Source organism: Typopeltis vanoorti, chromosome 3, assembly GCF_054136105.1.
Source record: "Typopeltis vanoorti isolate ZY-2024b chromosome 3, IOZ_Tvanoo_1.0, whole genome shotgun sequence".
Taxonomy (NCBI): domain Eukaryota; kingdom Metazoa; phylum Arthropoda; class Arachnida; order Uropygi; family Thelyphonidae; genus Typopeltis; species Typopeltis vanoorti.
This window is the reverse complement of record NC_143551.1, coordinates 167,737,904-167,763,309: the sequence shown is the minus strand read 5'-3', so window position 1 is coordinate 167,763,309 and position 25,406 is coordinate 167,737,904. Positions and strand designations below refer to the sequence as shown.

General features: G+C 38.6%; 1 protein-coding gene across 1 annotated transcript in view; it reads right to left on the bottom strand.

The window, feature by feature from the left end:
* Nucleotides 1-25,406, bottom strand: part of LOC150108732 (disco-interacting protein 2-like) — a 936,780-nt gene that overhangs the window by 294,251 nt on the left and 617,123 nt on the right. Inside the window, exon 26 of the mRNA XM_090416186.1 lies at nucleotides 15,472-15,599. Coding sequence (XP_090272312.1) covers nucleotides 15,472-15,599 — 128 coding nt within the window. The remainder of the gene's footprint in view (nucleotides 1-15,471; nucleotides 15,600-25,406) is intronic.

Below are 25,406 nucleotides of genomic sequence, written 5' to 3'. Positions count from 1 at the left end.
CTGCTTAAGGAGAATGAAGAGGTTAGTTATCAAAAGAAGAGTTTGTTGCTGAATTTTTTTTTCACTTGGTTATGCTATAAATTAAAGATGCTAAGAAATTATATTCTTAATTAAATTGTAAAAATAATCATAATTTATAATTATGAATCTTTTTGCAATTATTTCTCTATGTTAGTATATTATTAGTTTCGGTTTCAAAACACGTATATCTTATGATGTGCCTGTTACTGATATTATTATTGTCAAAATTAAATGTAAAGCATCTGAAATTTTGATGTACTTACTAGAGTCTGATAGTTGTGTTACTTTCAATCTTTTTTTTATTGTTTTTTTTTAAATTGTTAAGTGTTGAAAGAGCTTCTGTGTTTTGTAAAGACATTGTCTTTGTCACTAATGAGACAACGTCAGCCATTATATGCAACTTCTTGCTTGCCATTTACATGGAGTGTGCATGCTTGCTGAGGAATTTGATTGGTGATTGACAGCTGACAGAGTGTTCGGTATCCAGGGAAGGGAGGAAAACAAGTAGAGAGATAGAGATTATGGAAATTTCCATTTGTTTATTATTTTTCATTTACTGTCATCAGCTGCTCCAGTTATTTAAAAAAAAAAAAAACTGTCAGCTGCACTATTGTTAATTTCGAAACATTGAAACAATATTCTCTGTGAAAATACCAGAGAAATATTCAAAGGCACATTTAAAGAATTTCAGAATTCCATTCCTTTCTTCACTAGTGTTTGCTGATTTCATTGAATTCTGAAGTAGGAGCGTTTTCCCTCTCATCTTTCTTTAGTTCTCACTATTAAAGACTTGATCATTATCATCAGTGTGTTTAAAAACTTCAGGAGACTGCTCTAATTTTCCTTTATTACCTGATGTCCTGCTCAAACAGTACTGTTTGAGCAGGACATCACAAGGAGACTGTATTCTAGTCCACACAAGGAGACTGTACATCAAGAAAGAAATGACATTTCAGAAAATCAATTCCAAACATTACTTGTAAATTTGGATTAGAGGATTCTGGAAGAATTATTAATGGATGACAAACCTTCCAAGTAAAACAATGAATTGAAATGAAAGCATTTCTTTGCTTATCAGCTGGAATTTCTGATTCAAATATGCTCTTTAGCTTAACTGCAGAACATAAAACTGAAATGTCATTTGCAATTAAAGTTTCAATTTTGTTAAACAAGCTATAAGAAATGAGTGAAATATGTGCACCTATCTCAAGTAAGATTTCACAAGGCACATTTTCAATAAATCCTTGTAGAACTGTCAAAGGATTATCTCCATTTGCAAAAGGAGCTAATGCTACATCAAACTCTCTCTTTCAGGGTTTGAGCTGCCTTTACCTTTACCCACATCTAATGAACAATTTGACATTTCTGTCTTTGCCAACATGATATTGGAATCATAATTATTTCCAATTTTTCATATATTCTCAGATTTCTAATGTTGAAAATAAAGTTTATCTCTAACACAGCAGTCTTAAACAAAATGACCAGGTTTATTGCAACTAAAACATATTGCTTTTGAGATGTTTTATTCCTGTCAAGACCATTAGAATTTTCAAGAGAAAGATTGATTATCTATAGGATTCTTGGACATTGTTAAATCAATCATCTTAAACAGAAGTTCCTATCCTTTCACAATTGGTCGCTGCTGTCTTTCTATTTCTTCACTAAGAAATTTTTTTAGTTCCTATCTTTTTTCCAAATCATGTGATTTTGCCTTAGATTCAGATTCTGGAATATCTTCAGTTAAATTCTTAGAAATTTCCTTATATTTTAATTTTTGAAACTTCACTTCTCTCACTTTATCTGCATTCACTGTGTTAGGAGAATGAGTTTCATTATACTGAAAAGAGTTTACCTGTTAATGTTTGTGAAATGAAATATCTCTGTAAGTCTCTCCCCCCTTTTCTCTAACAAGTTGAAAACATTGTTCAAGATTTTTAACCTTTTTCTTGCATGCCATTTCTTTCAAATTATCTTTAAGGCCATGCCTAAACTGATGAAACAACAATTCTAAAAAAAAATCTGTCTTCAGTTGACATATTAAATTTATGAGCAATGCTCAAAAGTCTGTGGTAATACTCTGAAAGCAACTGTCTATTACCTTAAATGCACAGATAAATTATACAAATGTTAGGCCCTAATTGTCCCATATTTGAAAATTCTGATATTAGCAAACTTTTAAAGGTTGCATAATTGTCAGTGTCTCTCAATGTTTAAGAGCATTTTGGCTTTGCCCAATAATTTATTACAAAGTATAATTAACAAGTGAAAATCTGACCATTTTTTTTCTGCATATCTAAAAAATGTTTCTATGCTTTCATGACTATCACCTGAGAATGAAGTATTACATTGGATTAAGGAACTCAAAAAATTCCTCATCATTAAATGAAGAAATTTCACTACTAGAATTACAATCTCATGAAGCCATTTTACTTGAGTAGAAATTAAGCTTTCTGGAGTCTAAATTAAAGTTAAGTCACAACCAATCCTGTTGACTGTGCTATTTGTTTATTATTTTCCATTTACTGTCATCAGTTGTTCCAGTTATTTAAATAACACTCTCAGCTGTGCTATTGTTAATTTTATTAATCATTATGTCTGCTCAGCTGAGCTATATATATATATATCTATGTTAAAGATATTGTTTTTCACTGAGTGTTAAGTAATAACACAAGAGTTCATTCATTCCGATTGGTACAATGACTTTCAACTCTATTTCTTTTAAAATCTGGAAAATGATTGACTCAAAACCAAATAAAAAATAATGAAACTAAAACAATATATACATTTTAAATAAAATTACATAAATTACTACATAATTAACTGGATCCAAGACCTCCCAAAAATAAGTCTGCACTACAGATTTTCTTATCTAAAAAAAATTAAATCATTCATTTTCTGACTCATTCTATAACTTGTTTGTTTAAAATATACTTCCAGTTTAAATAAATAGATCCAGCATCCGTAAGATGGATGACGAAACTTTTTATTCAGCGTTTCCTTGAAGAATGAATTACAATGTCAACTCCAAATATTTTCTTTTATTTACTAAACACTTGTTGACAGTCTCAACTCTTTGAGTTTAAAGATTCACAGTGCTACGATTCCTTTTCGGAATCTTCTATTAATATTCTCCTGACTGTCACATTTTTCTTTAAAACTTCCCAAGAAAAAAATTATATGGTTGATGTTCTCAAATTTTCATTCTCTCTCTCTCTACTTGTTTTCCTAATTACCCCAGTGCTGAATGCTCTCTGTCCGCTGTCAATCACCAATCAAATTCCACGGTGAGCATACACACTCCATGTAAATGGCAAGTGAGAAGATATGTATAATGGCTGACATGGTGTCTTGTTGGCAACAAAGAGACTGTCTTTACAAAAAAAAAATAATAAAATAAAATAAAAAAAAAAGATATCCCAACACTTAACAATTTTAAATTATAATAAAAAAGATTGAAAGTAAAACAACCATTAGAATCTAGTGAATACATCAAAATCTCAGATGCTTTACATTTCATTTTGACAATAATAATATCATAATGGTTACATTGCATGTGTCGATATAAGTGTTTTGAAACCAAAACTAATAATATACTAACATAGAGAATTAATTGTAAAAAGCTTCATAATTATACATTATGATTATTTTAAAATAATCCTTAATCTAAGTGTAAGCAAACAAAGTTTGGGCATGCAGTATCTTCATGACTGGGCTCCCACTGATGAGACCACAATAGAGGTTGAAACTGGTCTAGGTAGTGGCCCTTCCCATAATACATAGCAATACAACAAAAAATGTAGGTAAGCTATGTGCAAAAATGGCTTTCTTTGAATCAAAGCTCATTTTGAGCATCTAATACAATAATTTGCAATACATATGGGATATCAAACCTAACGACAAAAGACAAAGGATTAGTTATAAATTAAAGATGACAAGAAATTATATTCTTGGTTTAATCCTTTATCTAAGTATAAGCAGACTTTTGTAGAAAGTATTTTACCTTGGGTATAATAAATGTTAAAGATACCAAGCTATTTTAAACCTGGTTTTACTCCATTTCCCAAATAAGCAAACAGACAAACAAGTCAAGTTTGCACCCACAAGTGTTGCAAGTCTAGCTGATCCTACAGGTAGTGCAAGACCAAGGCAACTCGTGGTAAAAGTAGAATAAGCTCTGATCACTAATCTTAATATTTACCCTTAATGCTTAACTCTTAATAATATTAAGATTAGTGATCAGAGCTTATTCTACTTTTACCATGAGTTGCCTTGGTTTTGCACTACCTGTAGGATCAGCTAGACTTGCAACACTTGCGGAGGTGCAAACTTGACTTGTTTGTCTGCTTGCTTACTTGGGAAATGGAGTAAAACCAGGTTTAAAATAGCTTGGTATCTTTAACATTTATTATACCCAAGGTAAAATACTTTCTACATTTATATCTCCTCCTGAGATTTTTATTTAATAAGGTTAAAACACCTTATGGTAACTTGTTCTGGTAAAATACTTATAAGCTCTGTATTACTAAAATCTTGGTATTTCTAGCCTGGCTCCCACTGATGAGACCTCAATATCGACATCGGCAGAACGCAGCGGATTCCAGCGACAGTTCCCAAGGAACCCCCGAGAAAGCTCCAGCCAAAGGCGGACGTCTACCTCTCAAGAAGATCCAGTTTCAACGGCCCGAAAAGAGAGCTCCATGCTCAGATTCCACAGTAGTACCCCAGCTTTGGTAAGACCTTTTTCTTTTTATTGCCCGTTTTATCTGTCTATTCTGGTATCGCTTTGTTTGCGGCGAGGAACGCCCAATGTTCCTCAATTTTGCCCTCCCTTACATCCCATTTCTACAGCCAGCAGTCAGGAATTTCTGTAACCATGTCGCATTTTTTGCCTAGAACTAGGACACTCGGTATCGAGCTCACGAAGACTGTAGATCAGCAAGCGTTAGCGAGAGCTCTAATCGAGACAGTAGGGGCTGAAAATATATACGGTTTTATACCTTACGGGAACAATAAATTTCAAATAGTGGTCAAAAACGAACAAATAAAAAAAGAAATTATTAGAGGGTTTCATTTGTTGTGGACAAACAATCAGACCGTTTCTAGTAGGGAGCCTACGCAAAATGCTAAAAATAACCAGGTTTCCACTAGAATACCTAGAGAATGAACCTAAAGTCAAGAAATTCTTTAGTCAATGGGGGGAAATTCACAAGATTAAAGCAATTGAGCACGCAGACTATAAAGGATGGAAAACAGGAGATGTCGAAATCCAGATTGAAATGAAAAAAGAAGTCCCCAACTTCGTTTTTTTTGGGGGGAACGAGGGTAATGATCAACTACCTGGGTGTGAAAAGAAGGTGCTTTAGATGTAACTTGGAGCAGATTGCCCTCGAATACAATGCAGAAATTGCAAAGCATCAAAACATAAAATAGAAAGCTGTACAGAACCGTGTCTGAAGTGTGGGGATCTGACCCACAAAGTGGACACATGTCCAAACAGGACACTCTCAGAAGCAATTGGAGGGACCATAACACCGATTAGGGCTACACCCATCGGGAAGCCTGAGACAGTATCAAGGAGCGATTTTCCGGAGCTCTGCCAACAGGCTGAAAAGGGAGCATCAACGGAAAACACAACCTCCACAAAAACCAAAAAGATACCCAAGGCAAGCCGCCACATGCAGGACAACATCGCCAGCATCAAGGTGGCAAACCATGAAATGAGCAGGAAAGAGGAAGAAGTCACACCCAGCGCCCCAACTAAGCGCACAAGAGAAACGGAATCAAAAGAAAAGAAAAAAGTGAAACAAAGCAGCCTGATATCATCGGAGGACGAGACAGAGTATACCCACACTACAGGTCAACGTCAAACAATAGGCACAAAATCCCTCGACAATGACGTAACAATGCTAGAGAGCCTACCCCCAATAAGAAATCAACCAGCAGAACCAGAAGTCCACGAAATGGACTCTGAAGACGAAGGGGAGAGGGACTCCCCAAACAGGCTCGTCATTGACTCGGGTGCTGAATGTGCAACCAGCATTGACGAGGAACCAGAACTGGCCTGCATAGAACAACCAACAGATAACGCCCCCTCCCTCATACTAACACCAACATGGAAGTTAAAATCGCAACCTTAAACACTAATGGACTACGCAACCCCTTTGCGCAAAGCGCTGTCTGGAGGCTAATGTTAACACACAAAATCGATATCCTCCTGATACAAAGAAACCCATTTCTATAAGCACTGGGACGTGGAGAACTTCTCAAGAAGCTATCTGGTCACCAGCTACTGGTGCTTCGGGGATGCTCACTCGCGAGAGGTGGGGATACTAATTCGCCCCCCAATCGCGGGGGGGGTTCTTCAACGTCCAAAAAGACGCCACAGGATGCCTAGTAACGGTGGATTGGAAGTACGGTGGCCGTACCATCCGACTTGCTGCAGTTTACGCCCCGAACAATCCATACCACAGAATTGGTCTCTTCTCTGCCCTTGAAAACTATCTCCTGGGAGCAGAACACCTAATAGTTGCAGGAGACTGGAACTGTGTGGAAGACACACGTCTAGACAAAATCGACGGGAATGCAAACACCGGAACTGGCGGCATTGACGCTTTAAAACGATGCTGTATAAATTTTGATCTTGTCAATATCTGGAGGCAGAATAACCCCTCCAAAGTAGAAACTACGTGGTGCTGCGGCCAGATAGCGACAAGACTAGACAGGGTGTACGTGTCCCAAAACTTGGAACAATATGTTCAGAGGATACGTCACACCTCAGTGCACAATATGACAACCGACCACAAAATGGTCATACTCAAAATCACGCTCCCAGAGGTTATGGAAACAGCCAGAGGTCCTTGGAGGCTTCCTCCCACCTTTCCCAGTCTTTTTAGCGACCAGCTACAGAACCTCTGTGACAGATAGACAAACACCAACTGGGACTGGGAAAACTGGCTGAGCTTCAAGTGGCAGGCTAGGGAACTGTTCAAAAAATGCAGGCGTGAAAGGGCCTACCAACAACGCAAACGGCTGAGGGATCGCTACAGGTTCCTATTCTCTACAGATCTCAGGATTCTCTACAGATCTCCGTTCGTTTGTCCGGTACCAGCCGGACAAACGAACGGAGCGGAGTTCCCTGCAGACATTTTATCAGGCAAGAAGAAATAGAGCTGCATCAAGAACGGCAGAGTAGAGTCGAGGACCTCGATTTTCAAATGAGACTATCTCAGAAATTTGGAAACACCTTCCGCCGCATTCCACAACCAACAATGGGTGGCGGCTAATGACGAGAAAACGATTTACCGGATTGAAGAGAAGGGCCAGATTCTACACTCAACCCATGAAATACTCCGTCACTTTCATCAGCAGTATATCGGCATCTTCTCTGACCAGCAGGGCACAGATGACTTCAGTGAGTGGGACGCAACACGTTTTCCCAATCATCTTAGCGCCCTGCATGACAGGCCGATAACTGCAGCCGAAATAAAGGCTACGTGCAAAATGATGAAAACAAAGAAGACCCCAGGGCCAGACGGAATGGGGATAGAATTCTATAGATCTATCTGGGAATTTGCAGTGGCAGCATTAATAAACATCTTTAACGAATTCCTCACTTCGGGAAACATCCCCAAGGATTTCGTTAAGAGCTATACCATATTTATCCCCAAGAAAGACCGAGATCGGACTTTGTCGAATAACTGGCATCCAATCTCCTTAACCAATTTAGACTATAAGATCTTTGCAAAAATTATCTGCACACGCCTTAAGGGCAGTAATGAAAATATAATAACAAGCTCACAGGTCTACAGGATCCCCGGTAGATCTATGGAACTCAATCTCTTCCTGTTAAGAGACTTGATCAGACTGGCTAAGGAAAAAAAATACCCCCTGGCACTTCTCTCCACCGACCTGGAGAAAGCGTTTGACAGCGTCAACCACAGGTACTTGCAGAACATCCTTCAAAAAACAGGCGTGGGCCCGAGACTTCGGCATACAATTAAAAACATGTACGCAGAAGCCACGGCCCAACTATCTATTAATGGGTTTCTGACAGAACCAATCCGCATAAAGAGAGGGGTTAGGCAAGGCTGCCCGCTAAGCCCCCTCCTCTTCTCCCTAGTATTAGAACACCTAATCAAAAGAATTGATAACACCCCTGCAATTAATGGTATTCCACTGCCCCACGTCTCCAAACAATGCAAAATAGTAGCATATGCGGACGATGTGTGGCCACACTCAGAGATTCTGAGTCCATCTATATCTATCTGCACATGCTGCAAAAGTTCAGCATAGTCAGTGGTCTTCGCGTTAACGCACAAAAAACTAAAATCAAAAGTTTTGGAAATTTCCATAGCACTGGACTTCCCTACGGTTTAACGCTACAGACACAGCCCCTAACAATACTAGGCGTGCCTTTTTCAGACACCCTAGCACTACCAATCCAAAAGTTGCAGGAGACAAGCAGGGACAGGATAAGGCTGTTCAAACCAACCTTTTTCTCCTTTTATGGCAGAGTGACAGTAATAAGAACAATCGTCACCCCAATGCTGATGCACACTGTCAACATCACAGGCATCACACTGTCACAAGAAAATAAATTATCAAAAGAACTCATTGATTTCTTCTGGAATGGGAGAAACACGAAGTAAAGAAAGAATACCTACAACTCAAACAGGAAGAAGGGGATTACGCTCTGCCCGATCACAAAAGCTTGCTACAAGCAAACACGTTCAAAACCATACGGAAGGCCTTAAACTCCAACCACATTTATGGCCTGCTAATTAGATACTTTATAGGACTTTTCCTCCCCCTCTTTGGGATCACGGACTATGCTGGACCCCGCTCAAGGGAGGTGCCCCAGTGGTACCGTACATTAGTTAAATCGATTACAATACTCAGAGACAGAGGAATAGCAATCCTCACACACAAACCCAAAGCAGTATACTGGGATTTCTTCCAACTTTCCAGGCGTGATACACCCAATCTCAGGACAAATAATGAAATTCTCTTCAGAAATATCAAAAACAGCTGGGGACAGCCTTTTCATCGAGATCTAGCCTGGAGAATAGCCTACGGGCGGCTCCCGGTGAAACAGGTGAAATCCCAGTATGTACCTAGCCCGTGCGACCCCTTCTGCGATGTCTGCCGGGACGTGGAAACGGTGGACCATTTCTTTTATTTTTGCCCACCAGCCCAAAGCATCTGGCGGAGACTCAGCACAGCACTGGGAATCCCCATGCTGACAGTAGAAGAGGTCGTACGGCTACAATTCCCCCCACCAGTCCAAAAAACCCAAAGTTCGCTATCTTCCTAATCAACATGTTAAAATATCACATTTGGAAGGTACGAAAAAAATCCCAGGTACGAGACGCAAATTTAATGTATGCAAGAATAAGGAAAAGGTTTCTTTTTCTACCTACCCAAATTTCTTGCACAAGAAAGGCACTTACTAGGAGATTTTAAATTTGTAAATCAATACTGCAAACCACCGACAATATGCTTTCTTATACAGGGACGCATCAAGCCCTATATCTCTTTAGAACCCAAAAAACCCCACCAACCCTTCCCCCCCCAGGAAAAAGAATAACCACTTTGTCTTCCCTAGCCACAAAGCTTTCGTTGGCACGGTTTCTTTTACTCCAAATAAGGGGGGGTTGACCTGAGAACCCGGGCTGCGAAGGTTTACAGCAAGGCGGTGCCAGGCTGTAAGCCTTCGCAGGCAATCTCCCGGGCCAGTCTCTACCCCATTCTAAGTAAAAAAAAAAAACTTTTTTTTATATTTTTTCTCTCCGGACCATAAGTCCTCAGTTTCTCAATAACAGCAGTAAAATTTAATTACCTGGAATACAAATAAGGATATTATATTTAGTAACACAAAAAGATCCTCTAAGTAAATTATTAATTTGGATAAAATCATATGCGAACCCTAGACAAAAGTCTATGTTTAACCTTTTTTTTTCTGAACAGATAAATGGAGATTATGTGTTACAGACCAATTAGCCTAATACGGCTAAACAGGTTGACTGAGGCCTCTTTTACCTCCTACTATCCTACTCTATCTTACATAATACTCCTCTCTTACTGTCTGCTGACCCTCAGCACGCTTTATTCTGCAAAGGCCAATGATGAGAGACATGAACTCCCATTCTACCTCAATAAAGGTCGAAACCGGTCTGGATAGGGGCACTATCCAGAGCCCCTCCCCCCTTGCCTTTAATACAAAACATCATACATCTCCTCTAGGAGATGTGCTTTGCATTAAGGGTAAATATTAAGATTAGTGATCAGAGCTTATTCTACTTTTACCATGAGTTGCCTTGGTTGTGCACTACCTGTAGGATCAGCTAGACTTGCAACACTTGTGGGCGCAAACTTGACTTGTTTGTCTGTTTGCTTACTTGGGAAATGGAGTAAAACCAGGTTTAAAATAGCTTGGTATCTTTAAGATTTATAAGCAGACTTTGTTTGCTTATATCCAGGCAAATGACTTCACATCAACCACCTGAATATCCCATAATGCAAAGCACCCCTTTCAGATGTAGCATTATGGGAAGAGCCACTAGCCAGACCAGTTTCAACCTTTATTCAGGTCTCATCAGCTTGTTTGTTTTGTTTTGTTTTATTTCGAAGACAGCAAGAAAAAAGACCCAGAGAAAGACTGAGTTCTAGGTGGACTGATGCAGTTATAAGTGCTTTGAAAGAGAGAAATATCATATATGACAATATCTGAAGTGCTGATTGATAGAATAGTTTGAAGGAAAATTATTGATAGGACATTAGTAATAATGAACACTTAATCATAAAGTACCATCACAATATCCTGTACATCCCTTGAGGGTACAAATCAGAAAATATGATAATGATAAAATACTCTAAATTATCTTCACAATACTTGAAAACATCAAGGAAATCATCTTGATCCTATTGTGGCTTGGGCTTTAAGAAAGGTAAACATCCAGACAGAGCATTATGCAATGTCTGGAAGTATACTAGATATTGCATAAGGTTGCTCTAACTCAGTGCTTCATAAACCTTTTCTACTTGCAATCCCTTTTCACCTGAGAAATTTTTTCGCGACCCTATATACCTGGGGTCGCGTAAAAAGAAATTTTTACGTGACATTTACTGATAATTTTAAAACAATTCTTTGGTATACATATTATTTTACAATTTACATAAAGAATTACGAACAATAGCCTTGAATCTGAATTAATTTTCAGTTGTTGCGTGTTCAGAAACCTTTTACTGTTGCCATATTTTTTGCGACCCCAAATGGGGGGCACGACCACATTTTAAGCTCTACACTGACACAAAGAAATCACAAATAGAGGCACAAAGTGGTCTAGCAGTATACCAGACTTCTCAGTGCCTGTTATCATTATTTTTTTTTATTTTTTATATATTATTATTATAGTCAAAGCAATTAAGTTTATGAGCATATTATGGCAGTTAATTCAATGTGTTATTCTAGCTATTTTTCCTAGTTTGTGGGATAAAAAAAAAAAATGCACGTAGAGAATATAGTGAATTGATGTAAATGAGAATTGTGGTGTGTGGCAGGATGAAGGGTGAAGTACTGGACGTGGGTAGAAGGAACGACAGGATCATGCGAATGAAATTGGGTCTTGGAGAAGAGCGGGTGGTCGTATTATGTGTATATGCCGCGCAAGTTGGTTGTACAGCAGAGGAAAAAGATGAGTTCTGGAACGTGTTAGATGAAGAAATGAGGGAATTGGAAGAAAATGAGATGGTGATTGTCGGAGGAGACTTGAACAGGCACATAGGAAGACAGAATAGAGACTGTGAAAGGGTGCATGGTGGCCACGGAGTGGGAATGATGAACCAGGAAGGAGAGAGGGTTGTGGAGTTTGCAGTAGCGTTTGATCTAGCAATTGTGAACTTGTTTTCCTTCAAGAGGGAAGAACATTTGATAATATTTAGAAGTGGTAACAATAGCTCACAAATTGACTACATTTTGACTAGAAGAAAATATCTTAAGGTTGTGACAAATTGTAAAGTAATTCCAACAGATCAAGTAGCACAACAACACCGACTGCTGTGCGCAGACTTTAAAATAAGATCGAAGATAAGAACTTCTGGTTGCCATGGGATGAAGACAATTAAGTGGTTTCGCTTAAAAGAGGAGAGTGTGAGGAATCGTTTTAGGGAGAGAGTGTTAGAGAGGATTTCGGATGGACTGGAAAGTGTACAAGATTGGTGGAAACATAATTCAAAAGTAATCCTGAGCTGTGCAATCGAGGTGCTTGCTGAGACATCTGGAAAGATTAGAGAGCAGAAGGCGGGTTGGTGGTGGAATAATGATGTACAAGTGGCAGTGACAGCTAAGAGGAAGGCAAAGCAGAAGTGGGATGAGTCAAAAGTGGAAGAGGACAGAGAGGTGTACAAAGAGAGAATGGGGGGGGTGGGGGGGGGGGGGGGTGGGGGGGGGGGGGGGTGGGGGGGGGGGGGGGTGGGGGGGGGGGGGGGTGGGGGGGGGGGGGGGTGGGGGGGGGGGGGGGTGGGGGGGGGGGGGGGTGGGGGGGGGGGGGGGTGGGGGGGGGGGGGGGTGGGGGGGGGGGGGGGTGGGGGGGGGGGGGGGTGGGGGGGGGGGGGGGTGGGGGGGGGGGGGGGTGGGGGGGGGGGGGGGTGGGGGGGGGGGGGGGTGGGGGGGGGGGGGGGTGGGGGGGGGGGGGGGTGGGGGGGGGGGGGGGTGGGGGGGGGGGGGGGTGGGGGGGGGGGGGGGTGGGGGGGGGGGGGGGTGGGGGGGGGGGGGGGTGGGGGGGGGGGGGGGTGGGGGGGGGGGGGGGTGGGGGGGGGGGGGGGTGGGGGGGGGGGGGGGTGGGGGGGGGGGGGGGTGGGGGGGGGGGGGGGTGGGGGGGGGGGGGGGTGGGGGGGGGGGGGGGTGGGGGGGGGGGCAAACAAAACTGAATATTATTCTGTTTTCCTTTTCAAAGTCAAGAATTTAGAGGAATCAAAGATGTTCTGGCAAAACTCTCACTGAGTATACTTGAAAATGCTTTGGAATTAGTAATTGCATATCTGCTGTGTTCCAAGAATGAGAAGAAAGTAGTGATACATCTGCCATTCATTTTCCAGATTTTGTCTTAGACAGTTTTGTGCTGGTGAAAATTAAATTTCTTGTGGTGAAGTATATCTGAAGCGCTGGATTTCATCTGTGAGATTAAGGTTAAAGTGAGTGTGTGAGGGAAGATCATCTATGAGATGAACTGCTCTCCTTTGGCCAGTGTACAGTTTTTAGGTGTACTACCCCAGACATTTGAGCAGTATTAAGGACAGACAGCTGGAACATTGGATTATATCTATGAGATAGAGGTTGAACTGAGAGTGTGAAGGAAAGATCCTCTATGAGATGAACATGATGGCAAGGAGTTGGATCGCAATGATTGTAATCTGGAAGATAGGACAGTAAAAAAAAAAAGAGTAGAAACTCGGGAGCAGTACACCAGAGAATGTGGGAGGGGGAAAAAAGAGGAAGAATGAAAAGCGCTAATAAAATCCCAGTGATTGTACTGGGAGGAGACCCAGCCGATACAAATAGGTTCCTCACATGAATGGGGTTCATAGAAAGAAGAAAGAGAATATGATGGAAACATATAGAATACTAGAGAACATTTCATGGAAAGCTCCTGTATGATTTTGTTTCATATACCAACTTAAAGATATGCACAAATTCATATGGAGAGAGAGAAGATACAAGAAATAAGAAAAGTCTAATAGACTATGTTTTTGTTGATAATATCTTCATACTGGTTCATGAAACAAAACCATACAGGAGATTTTAAATAAGAAGTGATTACCATTTAATTTTGAACACGTTGAAAATGAATTTCATAATAAAAGGAAAGCGTAAATTAAAGATGCCAAGAAATTATATTCTGCAGGAGGATTCAGAAGTGATACAAAGGTTGAAGTAATGAAGAAGTCATATTTCCATATACAAGCAGCCAAAAGATGTCATAACTTATTACTAAAATACTCTGGATTAAAGATAGCTGTTAAGTTTTTCGACTTGATTATTTAATTTATAAATTAAAGATTGCAAGAAATTATATTCTTGGTTTAATCCTTTATCCAAGTGTAAGCAATCATGAAGTCATTGGCAAATGAAGTTGGGGTAAGAGAAAGAAGTCACAGGGTGCTAAATCAGGTGAAGACGGCGAGTGATTCAATACACAAACTTGGTTTTTGCTCAAAAACTGTCTCACAATGTTCAAACAGTGAGATGATGCATTATCGTCAAATGTGACCAGCTGCCTACATTACAATATTCATGCAGAACGCGATGAATTCTCATTACCAATCGCTTCAAAACTTAGAGATAAAACTCATCATTGACCGTTTGGCCAGGTGAAATGAATTCTTTGTGGATAATGCCCTTGGAATCATAGAAACAAATCAGCATTGTCTTTACTTTTGACTTCTCCAAGTGACTTTTTTTCAGATGCCACTCTTCTGGTGGTCTCCACTCAGCACTCTGGTGCTTTTTTTCGGGCTCATACTCAAAACACCACGTTTCGTCACCAGTAATGATCATTTCAAGGAAGTTTGAGTCCTTACGAGCAGTTTTAATGAGGTCCTTCTAGTGTTCAATTCGATACATTTTTTGGTCGTCGGTCAACTTGTGGGGAACAAATCGTGAATTCAATTTACGAAGCCCCAAGTTTTACCAAGTTTAACACAAAAGTCAGTCTCAGCTCTCTGTTTGAAACTCATTTTCTGATCTTTCATCAAAACACACTCTCACTCTTGTAACTCGGCTTCTAATGAAACAAAGGTCATAAACAGTTGACAAAACACTAATGAAGGTTGCCCGCTTTCGACAACAAAAAAAGATACAACAGGTGGCACCACTAGTTTCTTCTATTTTCGAAAAGTTCGGTTTCTTTTTGGACAGAGGGTGTATATGTGCTACCTCTCTAAATCTTCAATCAGTTCCATTTTTTTCCCATTATACTTATGCTATGATGTTTTATGTTTTATCTTGAATTCTTCTGATGATGAGTTGGAGTTTGTTCTAGTAGCTGACATTATCATTTGTCCTAGTTTCCTGATGAAAAACCAGGAACACCTTGATTAATTAGGTGATGCCTCAGGTGCCCCAAAATTTTATCATGTTGTAGCATAATTTTAAGCCAGTAAAAATACAGTTTTGTTGGTTAAAGCCCCAATTGCAGCCCATTCTCATTTGCTCATACAGATACTTAGTATTGGAGTGCATCATGAGTATATGAAGTCAGAATCCCTGGTGATTTCTCCACATTTTTTAAAAGGCTATGTTGTGGAGGTCTCCTCCCAGTTATCCAGCTGTGACACTTTAAGAAACCCCCTTGATGAGATGCCCATGTAGTAATAATAAATTATACATATAAGGGAAACTCACACAAGATAGTAATTTTAATTAAAGATACAATTTACTATAAAATAACCTACCGTCCTCTATATATAAACTTCATAGGTTCCACTGCGAGTACAGTAGCAATTATATCATCTGTATTATGCCTTCTACCACTCACTTGCATTAGCCCATCCTGCGTACCGCATACAAATACTAATCCACCCTAGGAAAAGAACACCGTATGAGATAATGATATTTATTTTATTATTATTATTATTTTTTAAATATTCTCTTAGAGTACAGACGTGATTTTAATGTTTACAGCCTAAGTTAACTGATCAACTAATCAATGTTCCTAACTAAGGAAAGAACTTTACTTGGATAACAGATTCCAAAAAAGACTCAAAGAATGACTGTTTATTGAAGCAAAAGACTCTTGCGTACTATTGCTTTCTTTATCCAGTAAATATACTGCATACGAATACACAATAAATAGATTGCTGTAATTGGAGCACAGGAAAAAAAGTGTTCCAGTTACAGCTTTGTACCAGCCAATCTTGAAAGCAGTCAGATCCTGGCTTAACAAGTATGTGCACTACAAGTTTGGTTTCTATCAGCTCTAGAGTTTTTGTAAGCAGAAATCTGTTATCTTACTCATTTGAATAAGTTTAGGCCGATTTGTTTAAGATTATGATTATTAATTTTATTACAGATAATTTAATTATATATTAAATGCTACAATGAGTTAAGTCATGTTATGGATGAGGCATGCATTTGAAAGCTATGTAATGCACATGAGATATATGTATATTTATTATATCATAGTCTATATCAATGTTTATCACACTTTCACTACCTACATATCCCTTTTCAAGTTTTAGTACCATCAGCATACCCCCCCCCCCTTAATAGGCAAACACAATTTGAAAGTTTATTTCATTCACGAATAATTATAAAGGTATTAATTTTATAAAATTTGCCATATAATAAATTACAAACATGTGAAATATTCTCTTAAACTTATTAAATACATGTTTAGTTATTCAAATCCAACATACATACAGTAGATTTAGTGGAGACATTTAACTTAATGTAAACTGCATTGCTGGATCGCAATCTTGATGTCAAACAAACACAGCCCTAATGGAAGTCAAGTAATACATACTAAGGCATTTTAAAACTTTCTTTACATTTTTCAGTAATTGAAAAATTAATTGAAGAAAAGTACCAAGTACCCCCCCCCCCTCCAAAAAAAAAAAAAGACCTTTTGCATATCACTGGGGGTATGCATACCACTTTGGGAAACTGGAAATAATAAACCAGTGGAATGCTAACCTAAGCTCATCCTTCTGTCACTTTAATAATTTCTATGCAAGATTTGACAATTAAATTTCCAGAATGCATATATAAAAATTATATTGCTTACCTGCCTAGATCATCTTCGAAGTAATTCCCTTGTGCAGCAATGCACTCAGTTAGATGATGCTACTATTTTTCAGAAAACATTCCTGAAACTCATCTACTAGAATGCATGCAATTACTGTCAACAACATGATGTTGGATGTAAGAAAATCTGTGTCCTTTCAACATTCTTCAGTTTTACACGCTACAAGTCACAAGTGCCTAAGTCTAATGAATACAGAGGATGGTTTAATTTTGTTATTGATTTTTTAGCCAGAAACTTCAAGACAGTTCAGACTGATAAGAAAATAACTATTTATTAACTTTATTTCGCTGGTATTCTATCTACCATCTTCAGAGCACAAAAGGTATTTGTTACAGTATGAGAAACAACAATAATCCAGTACAATAATGGGACTAGTTTGAACAATTGTAATGTACAACACGAAGACCAAAGTCCTAATTGGGCGCCATCTATGTTGAAAAAAAAAAAAAAAGAGAGAGAGAGAGAGAGAGAGAGAGAGAAAGCAAGTATTAATTAGGTCTTAAGATGACTGTCTCCCAAATCTTTAGCAAATTTATATAGCCATACTTGTTGAGGTTTTGAGCATGTTTCAAGGCTTCTGTTGATTCCAAGAACAATCTCTCTGACTTATAACAATTTCTGTGCAGCGCTTTTGCTTTTTTTCCAATTAATCCCGTGAGCAGATCCAAGACGTGGACTGCTAGACCCGACTTGCCATAGCAATAGTGCCGGATGTATTTTTTATGTTCACTGAGGTGGATGTCAACAGTTCTTCCTGTCTGTCCATAGTAGGCTCGATCACATGACAAGGACACTTCATAGACTCGTGGATATGATAAAGAAGAGATTCTGTCCTTGGGTGAATGGATGAGAATTGCCACTTTGAAATATGGTTTGAATACAGTGCATAGCTGATGTTTCTTAAGTGCTCTAGATATTTTTCAGATGTGCTTTAAATGTATGGGATGGTGACAGTTTTGCTGTGGTCTTCTATGATAGCCAGTGGGATTACTGGGGAGCATTTGGTATTTTGTCTATCTTATGGGGATTACAGTCATTGGCTAAGAAGGTGTGACGCGAGTGAGTGAGTTCAGCAGTGAGAGCATTGTCACTGGTACAAATCACTCTAGCTCTGTGGGTTAGTGCTTTTAGGATACCATACTGCTGAGATGGGTGATGGTGTGATTGATTGTTTGTGCAAATATCTCCCTGTGTGTGTGTGTGAGTTTTCTATAAACTAAAAAAAAATGATAAGGAACCATCTGGAAGACGTGATTAGTGTCTCCAAGAAGTCATTAGCTGCCAGTTCCACTGTAAAGTGAATTTTTGAGTGTTGGTTATTTAAATGTGCTAAGAATGTATCCAATGTGTCTGGACCATGTGGCCAAATAGCTGGTTCCTTATCATTTTCAGTTTATAGAAAAACTACAAATGCAGGGAGATATTTGCACAAACAATCACACTATCACTCATCTCAACAGTATGGTATCCTAAAAACACTAACCACAGAGCTAGAGCAATTTGCACGAATGACAATGCTCTCACTGCTGAACTCACTCACATCACAATTTCTTGGCTAATGGCTATAATCCCCATAAGATAGACAAAGTACTAAATGCTCCCTAGATATCTCCCCCCCCCCACACACACACACACTGGCTACACAAAAGACCACAGCAAAACTGCCACAATTCCATACATTCAAGGCACATCTGAAAAAATATTTAGAGCGCTTAAGAAACATCAGCTACACACCATATTCAAACCGTATGTCAAATTGGCAACTTTCATCTATTCACCCAAGGACAGAATCTCTTCTTTATCACATCCAGGAATCTATGAAGTGCCCTTATCATGTGATCGAGCCTACTATTGACTATTGACAGAGAGGAAGAACTGTGGACATCCACCTCAGTGAACATAAAAAATACATCCTGCACTATTGTTATGGCAAGTCTAGCAGATCATGCCTTGGATACCCTTGCCACAAGATCAATTGGATAAAAACTTCACAGAAGTTGTTATAAGTCTGAGAGATTCTTCTTGGAATCAACAGAAGCCTTGAAACATACTCCAAGCCTCAACAAGTATGGCTGTATAAATTTGCCAAAGATTTGGGAGACAGTCATCTTAAGACCTAATTAATGGCTTTTCTCTCTCTCTCTCTCTTCCCCCCCCCCCCAACATAGATGGCACCTAATTAGGACCTTAGTCTTCGTGTTCTACATTACAATTGTTCAAACTAGTCCATGGTTATACTGGATTGTTGTTGTTTTGTGTACTGTAACAAACAGTTTTTGTATTCTGAAGATGCTGGATAGAATACCAGCAAAATATCAGCAATAAGTTAATAAATAGTTATGTTCTTATCAGTCTGTGTTCTCATGTATACCGTTAAAATTAATCAACATGTACAACGAACACATAAGCCTTTCTACACATTTCAATATCCATTCTTACGAATGGGTATTGCTATTCAATTATTTAGCCAAAGCTCTGGTCTCCTCTTATGAAGTGACATGTAACCACAGTACATCTAAATAACAATGTTGTTCACTGTTTATCCTTGTGTAATGAATTTAAAGTGGGCTATGCACTTCTGATTGAAAAAATAAACAAGCACTGTCCTTGTCTGCAAATCATGACATTTGGTTCTTTTTTTTCAGTCTTGATGAAGATGTTTTCTATTGCATGTTTTGGTGTTTTGTTTCAGGTTTGTACTTAAAAAACAAGTTTTCTCACCAGTAATAATTTCATAAAAAAAAAAAAAAAAAAACAGCCAACTGTAAAGAAAGATCACAACAAACTTCAAGCAGCTGTTGATCTTCACTCAAAATTTACAGAACCAACTTTACATAAATTTTTCTCATTCCAAAATTATCCAACAAAATTTTTATCACTGTTTCTCTGTCTAAATTTAATCTGCCACTAACTATAAACTTATAAACTTAGTCATCTATCTAACTGAATTAAACTGCCACATTCCTGTTACATTTTCACATGAGTTTGCAGTCACCCCCAGTTTTTTTTTTTTTTCTTTAATCTCTCACATCTTCCTGTTCCTCTTGAAACCTGTTATGCCACTCAAATACGCTAGACTTTTCATGTCATAATTACCCACTCTTAAGATGTCTACAATTTCACTTGAACTTTTGCCTAAATTTGCACAAAACATAATGTTAACATGTTGTTATAAATGTTTGCACATATAAGCTCTATCACAGCTTGTCAACTATTCGCTTGATTGTTTTGATACAAATCATAACAATAGCACAAAAAAGTCCAAACATGCACAGACACATGGTTGTTGCTGACTCAGCACACGGCCATTCCAGGAATTTAATTGTCACACACACACACACACTATACCAAGATTTCACTGCCATTAAATTAGTTAGGAATTAGGTCTTCAGATCTAATTAACACGACAATAATGAGATAGCTATGTTATTACTTAAATAGTATTATTCATCTTGGAGTCATAGGAAATATTTTAAAAATATTCACACAGCTAATGATGGCCTATGCTATTAGACATTATTATCAGTCCTCCCCTCCTCTAATGCACACACCTACTTTATGTCATGACAGAAATACAGAAGCTGTTCTGCATGGATAGGTTTCCATACTGCTATTAGATAATGTCACAAAAATATCTCTAAAGAAGTATACAAATGACTTGTGCATCCTTGTTTTATGGTTTGAGTTCCATCAAATCCAAAAGGTGATTAAGAAAAAAAAAAAGGTACATTATGCCTGGATAAGAGCTGTGCAAAATACCTTAAAGGAGTATGTGGTCCAGAAACAGTTTGCATCATAAAATCTGAAGAGACAATTATAATTTTGAATTAATATAACTTCATTCATAGTGCACTTCTCAGAATATAATGTATGAATATTACATGTTTCTCACAGACATTTTGAAACAGAAATTAAAACCCCTGAAACAAGCTGTGTGTGTGTCAAATTGAGAAAGCATTTATAGTGTATAAAGGATGGAGGAGGGAGCCAATGCTGTTTAAGTCCCTATAAGATGCAAACTCTTCTCTTTACTCAAAGATTAGTACTCTTCTAGAAGTTGCACTGCCCTTAAGAAAACCCTAAGGGGATATGAACTCCCTTCCTAAGAAAAGGAAGCACAGACAATATGACAGTAGCATAAACTAAGTTTTCTTTCTAAGGTGAGACTAGTCTCTGGATTCAGGTTTTTCTAAGGAATCCACAAGCTCTTGATTTTTCTCTTTAAGAGGCATACATGTTTAAATTAACTTTTATGCTGTATATCTCCTGATACATATTTTATAAACTAGTCTCAGTAATGACTCTAATAAATGTTTTGGTGTACTGATCTTATGGTAGAGAGGTTTACATCTTTCTTAAAGAGAGGGAAGATGTAGACCTCTTAGTACTCTGCCTTGCATATCCAACTGCCATGAATCTCAAAAAAATTATACATATGATGGGAAAGCATATATACAGTTTTCAACTAATGAGAAAGGATAAAAGCACTAAAATAAGGTGAGACAGAATAATTCTCTCTTTTGGACATCTTTCGAATCATGGATCAAGATGTGCCCCCCACCCCTTTATAATAATTTTGTGCACTACCTCAAATGTGGGAACATTTGAAGTAGTGCACCAAAAATCCCTTTAAAAACTAGTCTATCAAGGAAAATCAACTCAATGGCAAGTTAGTGACATTTTACTTACTATCACTTGGATGACTGTTTCTCTTTTTATGCCTTTTCTATAAGTATTTCCCTGAACACTACTCAGGTAATAGTGCTGAACCATCTTCCATAATCATCCACTTTCCCCATTATCATATATGTTAAAAGATGATCCCAAGTTGTAAATTATATTAACAGATTCTTTTTTTTTTTTTTTCAATGATCCCTGATCCACACACAAACACACATACATGACATTGCTATGTTATGGGTTTCACAGCTATTCATATGGGATTGATTAAAAATCTTTCAACCTTGATAAAATGAATTCATTCACTTTGCATTATTATCAAAAAACGACTGAATATCGCCCTGTCTCCTGAATTCCACTCCTCCATATACTACTTTTTGGTATCTATCCATCATCCAGCCTTTTATCTATACACCAGTTTCATACAATCCCCCATTTGTTCTAGTTTGCATAACAGAGTTCCATGTGGCATTGCATTCTGCCAAAGCATTTGCAAAATCCTCTAGTAACATCGTGTAGCTATTCCATTTATCCAACTCAGGTGTCACTCTATTATAAAAAGTGCAAATAAATTACTAAGGAATGACCAATCACAAATCCATGCTGCTGCTGCTCATAGAGTATCACATTGTGAAGAAAATTGTGAAGGAGTATTTGTTAGCAGCAATATTAAGCTGTATTCCACGAGTGAAGAAGAGGACACAATTTGGAGTAAAGTGGATGACAAACAATATTAAACAATATTAATCAAAGAGACTATGGAAGAGAGATGTAGGGAGACAGGTGAAGAGAAGATGGAGAGTGACTAGTATGGTAAGGAAGGCAAAACTGAAATATGAGAAGAGATTGGCCCTAAGATCCAAAGAAAATCCTAGGGAATTTTTTTAGCTAAGTGGCCAGTAGGAGGAGAAATGACTGTGGAAGAATGACACTGTGGGATAAAAATGGGAATAGAGTGCCTGATGCAGAGAACATAGTAGAATTGTTCAATGAACACTTTATTGGAGTATTTCATCCTGGAGGATTAAATTTTAATACTAGAGGGATAGGGCAGGTTCGAGGTTTAGAGGTGCAGGAGGAGAGTGTGTTCCAAATACAGAGTACTTTGGATGTCAGTAAAGCTGTGGGACTGGATGGTATTTCACCACGAATTTTGAGAGAATGTGCTAGAGAACTGAAAGCACCTTTGACCTGGCTTTTCAATGAAAGTCTAGCTGCAGGAAAGGTGCCCAGGGAATGAAGGAAGGTAAGATAGTGCCATTGCATAATGGCAGTAGCAGACTGGAAGTGTCTAATTATAGGCCAGTTTGTGTGTCATCAGTAGTTGTTAAGATCTTGGAGAAATTAGTGAGGGACCATACACAGCATTGGGTGATGAGGGTAATGTTATCTGTGAGAGTCAACATGAATTTGTGAAGGGGGCATTCTTGTTTTAGTAATATGCTAACCTTTTATAATAAAGTTACAAGAGCAGTAGATGAGGGAAAGGCATATACTGCCATTTTCTTATACTTAGCTAAGGTATTTGACAGGGTGCCACATGATAAGCTGATATTTAAGTTGCAGCACATGGGTCCGGATGTCAGGTTGGCCAAATGGATTCAGGATTGGCTGCCCGATAGGTATCAGAGAGTTGTGTATGGTGGGGTAGTTTCAAGGAGGCAGAGGGTTACAAGTGGGGTTCCACAGAGCTCAGTACTGGGACCTATATTGTTTAACCTTTATATCAATCACATTCTCAGTGGATTGTAGGGGGATATTCAGTTGTTTGCAGATGATGCGAAGCTGGGAAGGGTTGTTATTATTAATAGTGCAGATGTGGTTGCCCTGCAAGAGGATTTGAATAAGCTATACAGATGGGCAAATGAATGTGGTCATCGATTTAATGCAGCAAAATGTAAGGTTTTGAGGTTTGGAACACATCGATGGGATGCTGAATACTCTATGGGAGGAGCTATATTGGAGGAAGTAGGGGAGACAAGAGATCTAGGGTTAATGATTGATAGAAACCTGAAATTTAGGGGACATATTGCAAAGGTGGTGAAGGTAACACAGACGATTGCAGCAATAATGAGAAGGACACTAACCTGCAGAGATAAAAGAGTTATCATTCCATTATATAAGACCCTGATCAGACCACACTTAGACTATTGTTCTTGGATTTGGTCCTCAGGAGTTGAAGGGGATAAATTAACTGCGGAAAGGGTATAAAGGCAGATAACAAAGATAGTTTAAGGACTGTACAATGTTAGTTATAAGGATTGGCTGAGGGAATTGGACTGCAGAGTTTGATGGATAGAAGAGGTGATATGATTGAGACTTTTAAACTGTTGAGAGGTAGTTACAGGGTTGACACTGGGGAGTTCTTTTGCTTGGTTGAACAGCGGGAAGGAGTTATGACAAGGGCCATCGCTGGAAGTTACGAGAGGAAATGGTGAGCAAAGAGGGTGAGGAGTGGTTTCTTTACATGGAGGGTGGTTGAACCATGGAATGCATTGCCTGATGGAGTGGTGAGAGCAAGAACGGTCAATGAGTTTAAGGAGTGGTATGATAGACTTTGTGTTTCCTAGGAGGGGCCTTCCATGATGAGTCTTGATAGACTTCGTGTTTCTTAGGAAGGACCTCCCGCGACGAGTCTTTTGACTCCATGGAGGCCTGCATAATAAACATTCTTATAAACCCATTCCCGAATTCTGTTTTTGACCAACTTTTACAATAATTTTACCATTGCTTCTGACATACTGACTGGCATATAATTGCTACCACACAGTTAGATACTCCCTTTATGCAAAGAAATTATTTTGACCATCTGCCACTCCCTTGAGATTTTGACAGAGCTGAGACTTAAATTAAAGTCTGGTCAAAGGCACTGCCAGTTCCCCTGCACATTCTCATAAGCAACTAGATATTCCATCTAATCCCACAGTTATATCAGTTGTATTTGCACTGAGATTCTGCAATATTCTAAGTATCTCCAAATTCATCAACCTCTGTTCTCACATCAATCCTTCTCATCTCTACAACAGCAATATTCTCAACTTGGGTGATATACCCTTGAGAAGTGGTCATTCAAGTAACTTAACTATTCTGTCTGCTTCTGTCATCTTACTACCTACAGTGCTTACTAAAGTTATTCTTCCATAGTCAGTCTTCCTATTACTTGCTATATAACAAAAAGAACTCTGAGATTTCCTTCGGCTTGCTTGGCTAATTTCTTATAAATCTTATTTTGCCTTCCTTACCACAGTGGACTCCTTTTTTGCCTGACAAGTGTACTGTTTGTGAGCCTGCTGATAAACTTTCTCCTTAATATACCCAAGCCCCAACATTTTTTTTTTTTTTTTTTTTTGCAAGTCATGCTTAATGATAACAAACATCTCACTAGCTCCTCCCTGCTTTGGGTATACAGTCTGATATTGCTTCCTCCAGATAACCCTTGACTATTCCCCATGCACTACAAACAGCTTCCATAACAGATTTTTATACTATGGCAATGCTTCAAGCTGTCACCTGAACTTGTCACAATCACCTGCCTTGTAATTCCACATATATCCCTTCTTAACTGAAATTTCTACATTTCACTACCTCCAAAAGTCAAGACTGCATGATCGCTCTTTCAACTAGAAACAAGTTAGCCTACTTAGTTATGGACAGGTTTTCTGATCCTATATCCATCCAAGATGATGAATTTCCAATCATTTCTTTCCTGCCAATTGATCTTTCCTCCTTTGAGTCTGTCTCCAAAGTTGAAGTCAGTCCTCCACAATAATTACTTGATCTGCACTCATTGTACTAATCTACCGATGCACATATTCACAATAATGATAATGAAATATATCTTAAAAATGCAATATTTTCTATAAACTGATTCAAAATTTATGTTCATTTTGAAATATTCCACCA